General features: G+C 36.3%; 1 protein-coding gene and 1 pseudogene across 1 annotated transcript; both read left to right on the plus strand.

Annotated features, from left to right (window-relative positions):
- Positions 1 to 10,142: 10,142 nt before the first annotated feature.
- Positions 10,143 to 11,143, plus strand: LOC120189699 (germin-like protein subfamily 1 member 13). The gene is made up of 2 exons (XM_039192914.1): positions 10,143 to 10,313; positions 10,439 to 11,143. The coding sequence occupies exons 1-2, from the start codon at positions 10,190 to 10,192 to the stop codon at positions 10,990 to 10,992; spliced, it is 678 nt and encodes a 225-aa protein (XP_039048845.1). The 5' UTR covers positions 10,143 to 10,189; the 3' UTR covers positions 10,993 to 11,143.
- A 1,169-nt stretch (positions 11,144 to 12,312) lies between these two features.
- LOC120189762 lies at positions 12,313 to 13,339 on the plus strand (annotated as a pseudogene).
- The last annotated feature ends 407 nt before the right edge of the window (positions 13,340 to 13,746 follow it).

A 13,746-nucleotide genomic window follows, 5' to 3' on the forward strand; every position in this document is an offset into this window, starting at 1 on the left:
GTTTATGATCGACTTGCAGTAGGGTATTTGGATAGGGGAGCTCAAAGATTTCTGAAGTGTGAAAATTATTTAGAATTATTTAGTCTGAGATGGTACGAGTCTAAGAATAAAAAAAGGCTTCAATTGACGAGAAGGTAATTGGGAGTTTTTTGGTATGTCTATGAGTTCGAAATCTTGGCTTCCAATGCGATATGGTGGATTACTTCAATTCTAAGGTTAGTGTGCCAAATTCAAGGATCATAGTTCTTGAGGAAGATGGATTGAGGATGACCTAGATTCGTTGAAACAAATGGAACTAAAGAATTGAAAGATTGAATTGTGGGAGAATTTTAGAATTGCAGGAGGTTTTGTGGAGGCAAAAAGTTTGATGAAACTGGATTGCCTTAGGGGACTTGAACATTGCATTTTATCACAGAGCATTGATTTTTACAATGCAAAGCAAAGATCGATTCAAGGGCAGAATTATGGTGTCAAATGAGTTATTGATCTGAAGCATCTTATGTGGAGGTTATATAGGCATTTCTTTGAGCATTTTCAATGCAAAAACAGCTGATGGATGAATGTGGTTATCATAGATTTCAAAAAAAATTAACCTAAGCATAAAGAATGTAATAGCCATTTTCTTTGTAGGCTTTAAAGGTTGTGGTCCACTCTTTATTCACTACATCCAGATCGATTTATTTTTTAGCTCCATTATGTAGTTCTGATATTTTTTTCTTGCGAAGTTGGATGCTATAAAATTAGATTTGGACATATTTGTGGAGGCTTGTTGGGTGAGTAGGTGATGCTGATAGTGGAAATGGCTCCTAGGGTGATTTTTAATTGGTTTGTGTTTCAATGTCCATGGATGATGTGGTCTCTATATGTTGAAATTGATTTGTTAGTTGGAAGTTATAGTGGAATGGTCGATTGGCTGGTGATTGTTGGTTTGTTGAGAGCTTCCTGACTCCAAGATTGGTGGCCTTAAGAAGAGGTTAGTGTTGGTTTCACCTTATATTTATTGTGTTAGTGGATTCGTTATCGAGTTATTTTTCTGGTTGTTCGCTCTGGAGCTTTTGGGAAATGCTTTTGTTGTCTATGTATGCGTTGATGTTGTCGAGGAAGCTTATTCTGTTGGAATTGGTTTGTTGTTTTTTAGTTTTAATCGCTTAGCTGGTTGTAGCTTTTGCTTCTATTGGTTGTTGGTGCTTTTTGCTCTTGAATACTGAGAAATTTCATTTTTAGATCAATATTTTCGCACTGCTTTTGTTAGACTTTACAATGCTTTCACAAATGGAATATTTCAAAGAACTGAAATAGAGGTATTCTAGATAGTCTAGTAATTAGCAATCCTAGTTGCGACATTTTGTACGCATCCGGGTAAAATACCAAGGCCTTAAAGTGAGGCATGTGATAAATTTCACAAAGAGCGAGAGAGAAATGACATCTTAAATAGATGTAACCATAGAAAAATAGGAAAGCCATCCTGAAGCCAAACCAAATTTTGATACTTGTCAAAGAACTATAATTCTCAAACATTAAAGAGTTGGTGATTCTTTTGATATTTTTTGAATTCATGCTTATTATTTGATTCTATTGTGAATCTGTGATTGGAAACACTTTACAAAATTCTTTCATTCTTTGATAAAGAAAGGAGAAAAAAATTTCAAACAGGATAGTCTCAAATGAGGAGGATCCTTGAAGCATATTATTGCCTATTCTAACCCTATTGAAGAAAAAGAATGAGCGAGGCCAGAATGATGAAGCATTTCACATTGTTGAAAGAAAGTGGTCCAAGAAGCCAGAAAGTCTGGAGAATTGACCAGACAAATTACTTCCCCCATCCATCAATCAATGTCCCTTAAAAGATTACATCACAGAGTCATAAGTCCCATTAGGTGTATTATGGGAATGAACAAGTCAACACATGCACTCTAGTTATACCGTGATTGGCTAAAGTTTTGATATATCATTGCTGCCTTTTCCATGATGATCATTTTGCTTGACAGGATTATATCTATTATGTCCTTCAGAAGATTGTTGCACTTGAAATTGAGAATTTATGGAAGTGCGTATCTTGGAGAAATAGAAAATAAAGTCGTTGTATCATCCATTGCAAGAAAAGGCGCCAACAAAAATCTTCTAGTTTATCCCGATGATGTTTATTTATTCTAGTAAGGTTGTTACACGGGATGCCACCGACAACAAGGTTGAATCCGCCAAATATACTCATTAATTGCTCAAACCGATCATCATTCAGTTCTTGCACATCCGTTTTCAAAGGTATGTTGAGCTGGTAGAGAGCAACCTCTGCACCACCGATCCCATAGAAAAGAGACAGAACATTGATACCCCTGGGGAACATGTCTCTTAAAACCGAAAGATGATAAGCCACTGTGTCAACCTGAAATGCATTACCAAGTGATTTATACCACTCTGTCCTACTAGATCCCTCCAGATCCAAAAAATGGGAACCTCATTCAGAAGAGACACATATCTCAGACATTTCCGTCAGAATGATTGATTACTTCTTAAGTTTGTGACAACATGAAGAGAAGTCCTCAAAATTACTTGACAACACTGATGTTTTGTGACACCAGAATAAGAGCATTCAAGATTAACATATTGGGGCACGAATAAAGCCACAAGTACCCATAACAGTGCATTAGTAAAATTGGACCTCGTGGGGATCATGAGATTCAAATCAAACAAACACTGAAAGTAAGCCTTACAGTTTAAAGCGTTGGGGTATTTTGAAGGCCCAATTCAGAAATGATCCATGTGGGACATCTCGAAGGCTCATTTTAATTAGAAATAGAATGTTGAGACATTTTGATGGCTCGCATCAACAAGAAGCAAATACTGGGGCATGCTGAAAGCCAATTTCAATCAGAAATAGGAATGTTGACGCATTTTGAACGTTCGTATCAGCAATTGTTGGGGCATGTTGAAGGCCTATATCATCATGTGAAAATATAATTTATTTGAGAAAATATTTCCAATGAAACTGAAAGGCATGAAGAATGAAAATGGTGAAGCAGTGACAGTCAAGCTGACTATACATAATTGCTTCGTTCATCAAGCTGTTGCATTAGAGTCATGGTGTTGAACAAATATTTACTCAGCAATTATGGTTTCAAATACCCAATCTTCTTAACCATATGTCACATGACAGCGTGTTCTTTGTTAAACTACATCACGGTTGTATGGATAAAGATGGTCCCCATGAAGACCATTAGATTCAGGGTTCATTTCCTCAAGATCTCGGCTTTGAATTTGGTCTTTTGTGTGTCAGTAATGATTAGACATATTTCTTTGAAGTTTCTAGAAGTTAGTTTCAACCATACTGTTAGGGTTACGAAGTTGTTTTTCACATCAGTTTTTGTTTACTCGATGACATTGAATAAAGAGGCTCAACTTACGTATATTACCCCTATTCCCGTTGTTACTGGGGTTATCATTGCCAGTCAGGGTGAACTGAATTTTCATCTATTTGGTTTATCATATGCGTTTCATCTACAACAGCAAGAATTCCATAGACATATTTCTGTACATGGCTCCTATAGCTGATGTGTTTCTACTTCCCACAACACTCATTATGGAAGAAAACATGATCGGTATCACACTTGCCCTTGTTTGAGATTATATCAAGATCAGTTGGTATCTCTTATTCAATTTGACACTAGCATATTTTATGAATTTAACCAACATTTTGGTCATGAACCACACCAACATCGCACTTCTATTCCCACTGAGTTTTGTTCTCAAGTGGTCTTGTGACATCATACAAAAGCTTTAAACACTGTGCAAAGAGCTTCATTGACCAGAAATCTATGCATAAGCCACAACTGGATGAATGTATTGTCAAATGTTTTACAAATATCTGTGCAGAAGCCACAGTTGGATGAATGTATTGTCAAATGTTTTACAAACATCTGTTCATAAACCACAGGAAAAGATGAATGTGTTGTAAAATGTTTTACGAACATCTGGGAAGAAGCCACGGGAAAGGATGAATGTGTTGTCAAATATTCTATAAACCAGTTATTATAGTGTTGAACCAAAGTTACGATTATGATATTTTAATTTGTTAACCCAAGACGAGGTTTTATTCCTCAACCCCAAGGTTAGAAGTGAGATATGATGAAGATTTCTTTCCACAAAATGGAAGCAGAAATTTTAACAACAAGAAACTAGTGGAACCAAGTAAGGTTGAATGACAGGTTATTGTTAAGCATCTCGACATGATATGGTCTGAATGGCTTTGTTCAAGATTCAATTAGATGTGGAGACATGAAAGGAATTAGGATAAATCCTCCTTGTGATTTGTTTCAAAAGTCAAATCAGAACATACTCTACTCTTCTAATTATTCTCTGTTGAGTTTAGAATATCTACATCTACATTCTTCAAAGATGATAGATTCTCTCTTCAAAGATGATAGATTCTCTTTTCAAAGATAAAAGCTTTATTGGATTTCTACACAAGTCCAGACGAAAAAAGCCGATGTTATCAAAGATAAAAATGGGGCAACAAGATTGTAATTCTGATTACGGCAAGAGTTCCATAAATGAAACATTTCTTCTGAGACTTTCATGAAACAAAGAAGACACAAAGATACAAGTTGATCAAATGGTTCTTCAGAAATATAGCATAAGTTGCTACACTAATATCCAAAGGTAACCCTGGAAATAAATGATCAAGTGAAGGAAGACCAAGTTCGCCACTTTAAAGTCACATGAAGATTGCAACAACATTTATGCATTCATAAACCATCATTTGCATAAAAGAAAAAGCATTACATTGATACATTTGATTGCATTCAAATATAAGGTTTTTTTTTCTTCAGATTTTCGTATAAAAAAGAATATTCATGATGAAAAACATCTTACAAGAAGAAGATAGAATTCAAAACCTCGAATGCAGGAATCACGCAAACATATGAAGAATATATGGATGTAATCCACAAATGAAGCATTATTTTAAAATGGGGCATGTTACCCAATCAACAAGTTATTTCAAAAAATGAGAAAATGATTTCCAAAGTTTCTCATTTAATCTTTTTCTGAAAATGATATTGTTGAATAGAAAGAAAACGATTTCCAAAGTTTCTTACTTAGTAAACTATTTCCCACATTCGTAAGCCCTTCAGTGCATGATGTTTTCAAAGCCTTCGGGTCATCTGTAAGCCCTTCAGTGCATGATGTTTTCAAAGTCTTCGGGTCATCTGTAAGCCCTTCAGTGTATGATGTTTTCAAAACCTTCGGGTCATCTTTAAGACCTACAATGCATGATATTTTCAAAACCTTCGCGTCATCCATAAGACATACATTGCATGATGTTTTCAAAAAGGCCTTCGGGAGCTTTTTGATGTTTTCAAAGCCTTCGGGTCATCTGTAAGCCCTTCAGTGCATGATGTTTTCAAATCCTTCGGGTCATCTATAAGCCCTTCAGTGCATGATGTTTTCAAAACCTTCGGGTCATCCATAAGACTTACAGTGCAGGATGTTTTCAAAAAAGCCTTCGGGTCATCTGTAAGCCCTTCAGTGCATAATGTTTTCAAAACATTCGGGTCATCTGTAAGCCCTATAGTGCATGATGTTTTCAAAGCCTTCGGGTCATCTGTAAGCCCTTCAGTGCATGATTTTTTCAAAGCCTTCGGGTCATCTGTAAGACCTACAGTGCAGGATGTTTTCAAAAAGCCTTTAGGAGTTTTTTGATATTTTCAAAACCTTCGGGTCATCTGTAAGCCCTACAGTGCATGATGTTTTCAAAACCTTCGGGTCATCCATAAGACCTACAGTGCAGGATGCTTTCAAAAAGCCTTTGGGAGCTTTTTGATATTTAAAACCTTCGGGTCATCTGTAAGACCTACAATGCAGGATGGTTTCAAATGAGATTTTAAGAAACTGATTTTCATAGGTTTCTTGATCTTAAATCCTCCGGGTCATCTATAAGACCTACAGTGCAAGATGATAAGACCTCAGGGCCATTCATAAGACCTCTGGGCAGAATGTTTTCAACATTTCCATCCTACTCAAAAGAAACCAAATGAAAAAATTATTATCTTTTTTGTCTTTGCTCCATTCTTGTTAACACAAGAATGAGCAAAGCGGGGTAGCTGTAGACATTAATTTTTCATCTTATTATTATTATTATTAATATTACTATTATTATTATTATTATTATTATTATATATTATTATTATTATATATTATTATTATTATTATTTAAATAAATATTACAGGCCCAAATATCAAACCCGGAGCCCAATAGCCCAAAGCCCATATGGCCCAACAAGACTCAAAACTCATTTAGGGTTACTGCTAAGGTTTCTAAACCCTAGCTCCACGCCTCCACCTTATCAAGGATGAACAGCCGCCGCCTCTGAGGCCATGTGCTCCACTCCGATAATGACACAACATCGCCGCCTCACCGAAGTCTCTAGAAGGCCAGATGGCTGCCCACGTCGCAGCTACAGAGTGAGTCACCACCAAAGTTCGGTGAATCACCGAGATGTCCCTTTATACCCGATCCAAAGGTAGCTTCGTGGTGGCCTATAAATAAGGCTAGCGAACCTGCAAAATGAAGACGACAAGACACAACGACAACAACAAAGAGAGGGCAAGAACAACACAAAACCGAGAGCAAAAAACAACCACAACCAAGCAGTGAACCAAAAAAGGAAATGAGCCTTATCGAGAGGACTACACATCATCGGAGCTTCCACGCACCACCGGAGAACCGAAGCGTCGAAGGTGATAATCTTAGATCTAGGACGTTTGGTAGGGTTTTAGGCCAAAAAAATCATAGATTTGGGTTTAGAAAAATAAAGGCTTTAATCGGAGTTAATTTTGAAATTTCCAGCCACCGTTAATGGTGGCTGGCGGTGACCATCCGCGCCGGAGCACGGCTGCCGGCCGGAGACCGAGCTCCCTCCGAGCAGAGCCTTTTAGAGAGAAGGGAGAGGGTTCTCTCATTAGAGAGAGAACCCAAAAAGAGAAATGAGAGAAAATGGCCTTATGGCCGGTTTAAAAGGGTATTTATACCCTCACCAAAACGACGAAAATGACGTCGTTTTGGTGAGGGATGTCTGTGTAATTTCCCTCAAGGGAAAACCACGTCCGCAACCACTTATAGTTATATAAACTTCCATTTTGACCACTGAAATCAATTTATAAATGTTTTAATTCGGTCTTTCACTTTTAGTTTCTTTATAATTTAGTCAATACATTATTTATATGTATTTTAGGGTAAATATCATGATTAGCCACTATAATTTTAGTAATTAATATTTTAATCCTAAATAAATAATTAAGGTTGAATTAAACTATTAGGATATAGATTTCTTAATATTTCGAATTCTATCTTTAATTTCAATATTTTATATTTTGATCATGTAATTTTAATTTTATTTGTTTTTATTACTTTGCAATTTAAATTTTATTTTTATATATTTAAATTAGTAATTTTATTATTATTTTATTTCAGTCATATAAATATATTTAATTAAATAATAATATTTATTTATTTTTAAATATTAAGAAAGGGCAGTTTTAATATAACTAGGTGTCCTATTCTGGTATTTTAAATAAATAAATATTATAAAATTATATTTAATTTAGTTTTATTTAAATTATTTTTTAGGAAACATTATCACATTTTTAATATTTATTTATTTTTTAATATTAAGAAAGGGGCTGTTTTAAAGCAACTAGAAGTCATTTTTTGATATTTCTAAATAAATAAATATCTTATTTATAAAAATATAAAAAAAATATATTTATAAAATTTAATATATTTTCTTGGAATTATACTAATAAATTTGAAATCACAGGATCATAAATTAAATTTATATTCGAATTTTTAAATTCTACTATTAGAGACAATTTATAATCGACAGGGACCAATTTTGGGCGTTGTGGGGGGTGCTAATCCTTCCCCAAACGTAACCGACCACGAATCCCTTTTTATTATTAAAAAGAACGAATTTTTGGTTAAATGCAGACCAGTTTATCTTTTAACTGATGTTTTCTTAAAAACTCTTTTAAAAGACGATTTTTAGGTATTCGACCTACCTAACCCAAAAGGTTGATGGCGACTCCCAAAACATCTCAATAAAAACTATTTATTTATTCATTATTTTTCCCGCCAAGTAAAATTTCGGTCCCGGGCGAAAACCGGTTACGACAGATACTACCCCTTTAAAATTGTTTAAATGCCTAAATGAATAACAATATCGATATTGTTTATACAACATCGATACCATCACTACTCGGTGCTCTATTTTACCACAAAAAATCCTAGTTATCTATTTCAAAGGCCCTGTTGAGGTCCCAACTGATATTTAAGTGTTTTATTTGATTTTTTGGATCATAAATTAGTCTTAAGCATATTGAAAACACTCAAATGGTGCAATTACTAGGAACATGCTTCAAGCTTATGCAACCTACCAAAAGTCATCAAAATGAGCTACATGTGGTATAGAGGAGTTAGAAGTGAGTTACCTAAGTATCTAGGCTACTGGAAAAGTGAATAGCTCATCCCAATGTAAGTTTTTCCTTCCCCTAACTTAGGAGCTCTCTCAAACTTCTCTTACTAGACAAGAATCATGCACAAGGGATTACTAGCTGGATGTGGAAGTTTAGAAGACTTTAAAAACATTTCTTAAGCCTAGAAATCACTGAAAACAGACTAAATCCACTGACTCTCTTAAACCCCCACAAAATAGTTTATGATAACTATCATCAAACCTTGCAAAAAAGGGTCTTGAAATGAAGTTTGAGATGAGTAGGTTAAGTTTCTCACCTTGTGGATGTTGAATAGAGTCTAAAATTCTATAAAGGTTGCACCTTTTAACTTGGGAGAGCTAGAGGAAGAGAAGAACTTGAAATGAGGAAGAAGAAGAAGCCAAAGGCATGAAGAAAAATAGGGTATAGGAAATCAAGCGTGCTATCACCCAATTTTAATGGTTTTTAGCTTTTAATTTGAACAATGGTATAATTATTTTCTTGGTCCCTCTGATTTTGACTGCAAACCCTTTTTATCCACTATTGGGCTCAATCCAAGCCCAATTTCACTTGTTTTTGGGTTAAGGCTTCCCCACAAGTCAAATTACTTGTCCCAAAGCCCATCTAGGGTTAGCCCAAACTCCTAACCCAAAATCCGGGGTGTTACAGGTTGATTTTCAAGAAACTTTCTCACCGGTAGCTAAGAAAGTTACAGTTCGATTGGTCATTGCTTTGGCAGTCATGTTTGACTGGCCATTATTTCAAATGGACGTTTTTCATTGCTTTAACAAGGTGACCAGAATGAAGAAGTTTAAATGTCTGTACCTAAGGGTTTTTACACGTAGGGGAGGTTTGTGTGTGTTAGTTGCGCAAATCTCTATACAGTTTGAAGCAGGCTTCACGTCAATAGAACTTGAAGCTAACAGAGTCTCTTGTGCAAAGTGGATGGATACCTACAGAGTTTGCAAGTCCACTCCATCTTTACTAAAAAGGAAATTGTCTGAATATATATGTTAAAGATTTTATTTTGTAATTATTTTTACGAAACTTTCATGTTGTGGTCTACACTCTCATTCTAAAATTCTGATATATGAATTGTTCATCAACTGCTACCCTGGACTCTTCTTGTATATCCAACATCCTGTATATGCATGCTTACATCAGTATCTTCGTCGTGGAAGCAGTCAATTTTGTTGTCGAAATATATCTCTATACAAGTTCATCAATATCATCCATTCGAACGTTGACTTTAGCAGATATCCATGGTTGCATTTAATATGATTAAAATAATGATAACAATAGGCCCTGTTCACACCATTTTGCCATTTGGCAGTGTGTTTAAACATTGCAAGAGGCTAATCAATTGGATGTTTAACAATAGAGTAGTTAAATAGATAAAGGGGGCATTTGGCGTGTAAAAACGACCGGTTCCATTGCAAAATATGCATGCATTGGAAGACTGAAACTCGATGAGGATCAAGCGACAGAGTAGTTGAGGAATGATTCATTCAGATTTCTTTAAAAACCAGTAATCACTACAGACTTGGTAAATCTTAAAAATGGAATTATTAAAGAACGATAATGGACCTGTTCAGTTCCTGCAATCTATAAATTGGCATTCTCTCAAACCAGATTTCTCATCCCTCATAAAGCAACAAATCTTAGAAGAATTGAATCAAGTTCAAAACTGCTGCTTACAACAATGAAAGGTGTTGAATTCCTTGTAGCATTAGTCCTATTCGCTTTGGCTTCCAAACTTGCCTCAGCATCAGATCCCAGCCCTCTTCAGGATTTCTGCGTAGCAGTCAATGATTCTAAAGATGGCGGTGTGTTCTTTAATGTTTTGTTTTCTTTGAACCTTCATCTTTGCAGTATATTCGTCTCGACTGATCGAGTTGAAGTGTCAAAACTAGTGAAGTGTTAACAAATTATTCTTTTTGAATTTATGCAGTTTTTGTAAATGGCAAGTTGTGCAAGGACCCGAAGCTTGCTGTCGCAGAAGACTTCTTCCTTCCAGGGCTTAATATTCCAGGAAATACATCAAACCCAGTAGGATCCATGGTCACTCCAGCCAATGTTGAAAAATTACCAGGGCTGAACACTCTTGGCATTTCTCTTGTTCGAATCGACTATGCACCTTACGGAGGCCTAAACCCTCCTCACACCCACCCTCGTGCCACCGAAATTCTAGTCGTCGTGGAGGGCACTCTTTACGTCGGCTTCGTTACATCCAACCCGGAGAACCGTCTCTTCACAAAAGTCTTGTACCCCGGAGATGTCTTTGTATTCCCGGTCGGCCTCATCCACTTCCAGTTCAACATAGGGCACACCAATGCAGTTGCCTTTGCTGGTCTCAGTAGCCAAAACCCAGGTGTTATCACCATTGCAAATGCAGTGTTCGGCTCAGACCCGGCAATCAATCCCGATGTTCTTGCCAAGGCCTTCCAGCTCGATAAGAATATCGTTAAGCAACTTCAGTCCCGGTTCTGGTGGGATAACAACTAGACGAATAAATTTCTGAACCCCATGAAACCTACATGGTAGGCTAGCTAATTATTTTCTGGATAATGTTGGACTTGTTTCTGTCGTTGAATTCAGTATTCCTAGTTGAAATATTCAGAAATAAACAAGTTTCTTATGTACTTTGCTTTTGGTCCCTCTGATTTTGACGGCAAACTAAAATACCCTTTTTATCCACTATTGGGCTCAATCCAAGCCCAAGTTTACTTGTTTTTGGGTTAAGGCTTCCCTACAAGCCAAATTACTTGTCCCAAAGCCCATCTCGGGTTAGCCCAAACTCCTAACCCGAAATCCGGGGTGTTACAGGTTGATTTTCAAGAAACTTTCTCACCGGTAGCTAAGCAAGTTACAGTTCGATTGGTCATTGCTTTGGCAGTCATGTTTGACTGGCCATTATTTCAAATGGACGTTTTTCATTGCTTTAACAAGGTGACCTAAATGAAGAAGTTTAAATGTCTGTACCTGAGGGTTTTTACACCTAGGGGAGGTTTGTGTGTGTTAGTTGCGCAAATCTCTATACAGTTTGAAGCAGGCTTCACGTCAATAGAACTTGAAGCTAACTGAGTCTCTTGTGCAAAGTGGATGGATACCTACAGAGTTTGCAAGTCCACTCCATCTTTACTAAAAAGGAAATTGTCTGAATATATATGTTAAAGATTTTATTTTGTAATTATTTTTACGGAACTTTCATGTTGTGGTCTACACTCTCATTCTAAAATTCTGATATATGAATTGTTCATCAACTGCTACCCTGGACTCTTCTTGTATATCCAACATCCTGTATATGCATGCTTACATCAGTATCTTCGTCGTGGAGTCAATTTTGTTGTCGAAATATGTCTCTATACAAGTTCATCAATATCATCCATTCGAACGTTGACTTTAGCAGATATCCATGGTTGCATTTAATATGATTAAAATAATGATAACAATAGGCCCTGTTCACTCCATTTTGCCATTTGGCAGTGTGTTTAAACATTGCAAGAGGCTAATCAATTGGATGTTTAACAATAGAGTAGTTAAATAGATAAAGGGGGCATTTGGCGTGTAAAAACGACCGGTTCCATTGCAAAATATGCATGCATTGGAAGACTGAAACTCGATGAGGATCAAGCGACAGAGTAGTTGAGGAATGATTCATTCAGATTTCTTTAAAAACCAGTAATCACTACAGACTTGGTAAATCTTAACTATTTCCTTCTTTTAAAAATGGAATTATTAAAGAACGATAATGGACCTGTTCAGTTCCTGCAATCTATAAATTGGCATTCTCTCAAACCAGATTTCTCATCCCTCATAAAGCAACAAATCTTAGAAGAATTGAATCAAGTTCAAAACTGCTGCTTACAACAATGAAAGGTGTTGAATTCCTTGTAGCATTAGTCCTATTCGCTTTGGCTTCCAAACTTGCCTCAGCATCAGATCCCAGCCCTCTTCAGGATTTCTGCGTAGCAGTCAATGATACTAAAGATGGCGGTGTGTTCTTTAATGCTTTGTTTTCTTTGAACCTTCATCTTCGCAGTATATTCGTCTCGACTGATCGAGTTGAAGTGTCAAAACTAGCGAAGTATTAACACAATAGTCTTTTTGCAAATATGCAGTTTTTGTAAATGGTAAGTTGTGCAAGGACCCGAAGCTTGCTGTCGCAGAAGACTTCTTCCTTCCAGGGCTTAATATTCCAGGAAATACATCAAACCCAGTAGGATCCATGGTCACTCCAGCCAATGTTGAAAAATTACCAGGGCTGATCACTCTTGGCATTTCTCTTGTTCGAACTATGCACCTTACGGAGGCCTAAACCCTCCTCACACCCACCCTCGTGCCACCGAAATTCTAGTCGTCGTGGAGGGCACTCTTTACGTCGGCTTCGTTACATCCAACCCGGAGAACCATCTCTTCACAAAAGTCTTGTACCCCGGAGATGTCTTTGTATTCCCGGTCGGCCTCATCCACTTCCAGTTCAACATAGGGCACACCAATGCAGTTGCCTTTGCTGGTCTCAGTAGCCAAAACCCAGGTGTTATCACCATTGCAAATGCAGTGTTCGGCTCAGACCCGGCAATCAATCCCGATGTTCTTGCCAAGGCCTTCCAGCTCGATAAGAATATCGTTAAGCAACTTCAGTCCCGGTTCTGGTGGGATAACAACTAGACGAATAAATTTCTGAACCCCATGAAACCTACATAGTAGGCTAGCTAATTATTTTCTGGATAATGTTGGACTTGTTTCTCTCGTTGAATTCAGTATTCCTAGTTGAAATATTCAGAAATAAACAAGTTTCTTATGTACTTTGCTTTTGGTCGTATAATAATATGGTCTCTTTCAATGGCAATTTATTTAGTTCAGCTTTTTTTATAAAATTATCTATTTGATCTTTTAATGTTTACTGTCAAAATTCTTCACTACATATATCAATCTTAAAAGGTAGACTTCCTTTATTAGAAGAAAGCGTAAATTACGCGTTTAATATCTAAACTATCAGTTTTTGAAAATAAAATGCCGATTCAACTCAAAAGATACGTCCAAATCGCGACCTAATAACTAATGTGACCCGAAAAATAGATTACAAACAAACAATAAACTCATTAAAAAATATAATATCTCAAAATTTGCAAATAAAATGTTTTTCCTAAATATTCTAAGAATTAAATAAATTAAATTTAAGTTGGAAATTTAGATTAAGTATTTTTTAAATATTACTTGAATATTTATAATTTAGTAGGTTTATTTTAATTTCAA

The sequence above is a fragment of the Hibiscus syriacus genome, unplaced genomic scaffold (assembly GCF_006381635.1).
Source record: "Hibiscus syriacus cultivar Baekdansim isolate YM2019G1 unplaced genomic scaffold, ASM638163v2 tig00116959_pilon, whole genome shotgun sequence".
NCBI classification, from domain to species: Eukaryota; Viridiplantae; Streptophyta; class Magnoliopsida; order Malvales; family Malvaceae; genus Hibiscus; species Hibiscus syriacus.